This window comes from Vicia villosa, unplaced genomic scaffold, assembly GCF_029867415.1.
Source record: "Vicia villosa cultivar HV-30 ecotype Madison, WI unplaced genomic scaffold, Vvil1.0 ctg.003591F_1_1, whole genome shotgun sequence".
NCBI lineage: Eukaryota > Viridiplantae > Streptophyta > Magnoliopsida > Fabales > Fabaceae > Vicia > Vicia villosa.
Genome location: NW_026706247.1, coordinates 4833 through 9366, shown reverse-complemented (window position 1 = coordinate 9366; position 4534 = coordinate 4833). Strand labels below are relative to the sequence as shown.

At 32.7% G+C, this 4534-nt stretch overlaps 1 protein-coding gene across 1 annotated transcript; it reads right to left on the bottom strand.

Annotated features, from left to right (window-relative positions):
* Window positions 1–780: 780 nt before the first annotated feature.
* Window positions 781–4300, bottom strand: LOC131641236 (protein GRAVITROPIC IN THE LIGHT 1-like). The gene is made up of 3 exons (XM_058911539.1): window positions 4013–4300; window positions 3451–3552; window positions 781–2530 (listed from the first exon to the last, which is right to left on the bottom strand). Exon 3 carries the CDS (start codon window positions 2528–2530, stop codon window positions 1133–1135), a length of 1398 nt encoding a protein of 465 aa, XP_058767522.1. The 5' UTR covers window positions 3451–3552; window positions 4013–4300; the 3' UTR covers window positions 781–1132.
* Between the last annotated feature and the right edge of the window lie 234 nt (window positions 4301–4534).

Below are 4534 nucleotides of genomic sequence, written 5' to 3'. Positions count from 1 at the left end.
TATACACTGGATTCCCAACTTTTAGAGTTTTTCTGCATATAATACAAATAAACTTGGCCAGACTTCATGCTCAAAGGAAAATGATGGAAGATGAAAAGAAGTGGTACCATGATTTTGAGGTAGAGAGTTAAAAGGAAGATGAAAATGAAGGATGATGAAAAAATGTTCTTTTGGATCTGTGAACTTAAGGAAGATGACACTGACGTGTCAACTCAGCTGCCACGTAGATTGAGTAAACGGACGTTTGAGAAAAACAGACGGAAAAGACTTGTATGCATTTATTAATAAGTTAAAAGACCAAATTTATGGAAAAAAAATTAAAAGAAATAAAATGAACTTAGAGGTGTAGTTAAAGGAATACTTGAATAGTGGTGGGACAAAGATATTTTAATTCTTCATCTCTATAAGAGAGCAGAACGAATATTCTATTAATCACATCCGGTTTAGAATTATTCTATTAATCATATCCGGTTGATGAGCCATAATTACATCTTAGCTAAGAATATAGTTGAAAAAATTTATTTATTTCTATAATTTGTAGACGCATGCACTTTAATTTTTAATTTTACACAAGATGCTGAAACCAACCAAAGTTTTAGAATAAAGTAATAAAATCGATAAAAGAAATTGCATAGAGCTACTAGTACACTTAAATATAACACCCATAGAAAGTCATCAACAGACAAAGATACATTAAAATAACCTAACCAAATTCAACAAAGGAGGAATAAGGCACAGCAAAAATCATAAATAATAATAAAAATAAAAAGCAAAAGAGCATTATAAAATTCCTACCTATATATCATAATATTATTATATACATATTATATCATGCAATGTCTTCTACAGATGCATAACAGCTAGACCACCCCTGTCACCGCCCTGATATCAACAAATTTTTAGGGGGATGTTTTTCATAAATATATAAAATCTTGATAAAATTAAAACAAAAAAACAAAAAAAGATTCTAAAAGAAAAAGGTTGTTCCCAATGCTATGGTCCACTAGCTTTCCTTTTCTTTTCATTTTTCTAAAATAAACAAAACACAAAAGGACAAAAATGCCCTCGTTTTTCATGCCATGCCATGTCCTTCACCTTTGTTGTAGGGCCTATTACATGTCTTTTATTGAAACTATGAACTTTTCTTCTGCATGAGGTAAACTTGACACTGTAAAACTGTTTTACCAATTCTAAAACCAGGAACAACAGTGAAACCAACAACTGGTTCTTGTTCTGGCTCAACTATTGTTGTTGTCTTGTCTGAATTTGAAGAACACATGAAGATTTCATCGTTCACACTTTCCATGTACACATCAGAAAATCTACACCCTTTTGAAACTTGAAAAATCTCAGCTTGATCTTTGAAAGAGTATGCTAAACAATGTAATAGATAAACCCTTTTCGCCATTTCAGCGAACGATGCGAAAAATTCACTTTTTGGAAACTCTCCGTTGCTTATGAAGTTTCTGTGATTCATGTTTCCGAAAAAGGATGACTCCATTTTCGGATGGACGAGTCTCAGATACTTGTTCATGCAGAATTTGGCGAATGAGGATCGTGGTTTCGAGGCGAGAAAGTCTTTAACTTTTGTTGATTTCAGCTCGTTGAAGTTCTGGAAGAACCAGTTTTGTTGATTGGTTCTGTCGTCCGGAAGGGACTCGTTTGGAAGATTGAAATTAGGGAAGTGAAACGCGTCGAACATTGCTTTGCAAACAAAGGATTCGATTGCGAAGCACTTGTGATCTTCTACCAAGTAGACAACATTGTGTTCAATAGCATCGACAGCAGCATCGATATCCCATTTTGCAGATCTCATTTCATCAACAACTAACCTCACAAAGTTTCTAATCGATTTAACCGTGTGACGAAGAATGCTAGCAAAATGGCTAGGACTTAACCCTGATATGTGAACATTATTATCTAGCGAAGATGAAGATACCGATAACGATCCACTTTGATTCAATCTCTTCTCAATCAACTTGTTATGACTATTAGCTTCCGCTAACTTCTCTTTAAGAAACATAATCTCAGAATCCTTGAGCCTAACCTGTGACTCCAACTTCTTCGCTGTAACCTCATAGGTTTTTATAACACCTTTTGTCTCCTTCGATTCAGCTTCGAGTATCGCTTTCTCGGGCAAAGGATCAAACTGTTTCTTCAAATAACACTGCTTAAGCTCAGACAAATGCTTCAACTCGGAAACTAGCAGTTTATCAGAAGCTTCAATTCCATCCGGATCAAAAGGTGATTGAAAATGTTGCAGCTCAGCATAAGCGCCTTTCACCGTCGAAACGCTAGCGAAAACCTTTGCAAGAAGTGCTTCTGTTGCAACCCTTTGTTCTTGAAGCTCTTCATCTTCATCAACTCTGTTGAATGATTCAGACCAATTGATTGCAGTTGTTTCATCCTTTGGATTTGTTTCAGATATAGTAACATTCTTCAAAAATGCTCTGAGATGAAGAACTTTAGCAAAGTTTCTAGCTAGTTTCTTGCTTGGTGTTGTTACTGCAGAAGGTTTCACTGATTCCATCTGCAAAAGTAGAAAATAAAAATCCAAGAAAATGAGAATTTATAATGTGTAATTGTAGAAGACAATATCTCTGAAAAGGATTCAAATTTCAATAAAATAATAAAAATTGTGATCATGAAGAGCATATTTAGATAAAATTATTATATATATATTCTCTGATTATAACCCTTAGGATTCTCTGAGTTATGGATATCCATTTGAGCATCTTTGAAGATCTAACCATACAGTGACAAACACTGTTTGGGACATAACCCAATATTTAAAGTGAAATATCTGACATAGACATGAAACTTTATAATCATGACAACAAAAAATGTTCCTCAAACAAACACAAAGGACGGTGTGTGACTCAACTAGTAAAAAAGAAGAAAAAAGAAAATTTGATTTATGTAACTAGTAAGTTAGTATAATATATTAATATTTATTAATCAGCATAAATTTTGAAATAAAAATGTGTAATATAAAGGGCAAAATGGGGAAAATAAAAATATAAAATGTTTTTCGAAAAATGTAGGAATATTTTATTATGTGTAAGTGACTGTAACATATAACATCTTCCCAATGTTTATGTCATTTCAACATCCATCGTGTCAGAAGTTCACATGCCTCTTTATTTTTATTGAAAAAAGTCAGAAATTATACAAGTTGAGATTCTGTGTCTTTGTGAAATTACAAGGATATCCCACACAGCAAATTCCCAAATCTCCTTAAGATTAATAATAGTCCCAAGAAACATTGTATTATGAGATATTGATATACCTAAAATGAACATTGCAAATCTGTATCCAAGACTATCTCAGACAAACACTACCTAAAATGTAGTACTGTACAATTTTACCCTTGAACTAATTGATTTTTATTTATTTATTATAAAAAAACGAAAAGAAAACGGTAAATGACCAATAGGGAATGAAACATACCTTGGGAAATATGAGGAGGTGAATGTGAAGGTATCAAAATGTCATGGGGAAATGTAAACTTCAAGATAACAAACAGAAAAATTAACTCCAAATATGACCCTCCTGCAACAACCAAGCACAGAAGAAACCAAGAAGAAACCATTAACACAAAATATTCATAAGAAAATTAAAATGTTGAAGAAAAAAAAAGAAAATGAAAAAAAGACATTTCTCCAAACATGAAAAAGAACAACACACCAGAAAAGGGGAAAACACTGAGCAAACACTACCAACAACAACAACAACAACAACGTTAACCAACAACAACCACATTCATAAGATTCATCGAAACACGTTATATCTAAAAAAAAGGAAATTTTTTAAAGATGAAAACTTTCCTACAGTAGTAGAAAACAAAAAATAAAACACTGTCACCTTGAAGACAAATCAAAGCACAAAAAACCCCCCCAAAAGCCACTGAATCAGCATCATTGAAACTAGTATATGATAAAAAAAACTTGTCTAAATTGAAAAAATGGAAACAATAAGGAAAATTTGGAAAGGTTATAGATAAAAACTTTACCTGAATAGTGAAAGAAGTTGCTATAGTGATGAATGGGGGAAAACAATTACTTGGGGTAAGAGTGCAGGGTGTTCAATGGTGTGAGGTATAGAAAAGTAGAGATTTTGCAGTGTTGTGAAGAAAACAGTGGTGTGGGGTTTTGGTTTTACCCTTTGGCTGATACAGAAAGGGCACACACAAACACAACTGAAAGAGAGAGAATAAAAGCTGGAGAGGAGAGAGAAAGAGAAGAAGAGAGGAGAGAGAAAATATTTAGAATGACGAAAAACACACTAAGCGATAGCTGTCCGAACCTACTTGTGTTCTTCTTGCCTTTGAAATTTTAAAACGTTACTAGAAAATAGGTATATTTTAATCTCTAAATTATCTTTATTTTATGAAAGTTTCTCATTCAATCCCATGCATTTATTATAGACTATGCAAAATTCCAATTTTATCTCCAGAAACACTTTAAATTTTGAAAAAATTTAATTTCTTCCGTAGATACATTTATCGAAGCGTATAAAACACAATTAATTTTAT

Coding starts and splice junctions, on each gene's coding strand:
- LOC131641236 (XM_058911539.1), bottom strand. CDS start 2,530: ATGGAATCAGTGAAACCTTCTGCAGTAACAACACCAAGCAAGAAACTA.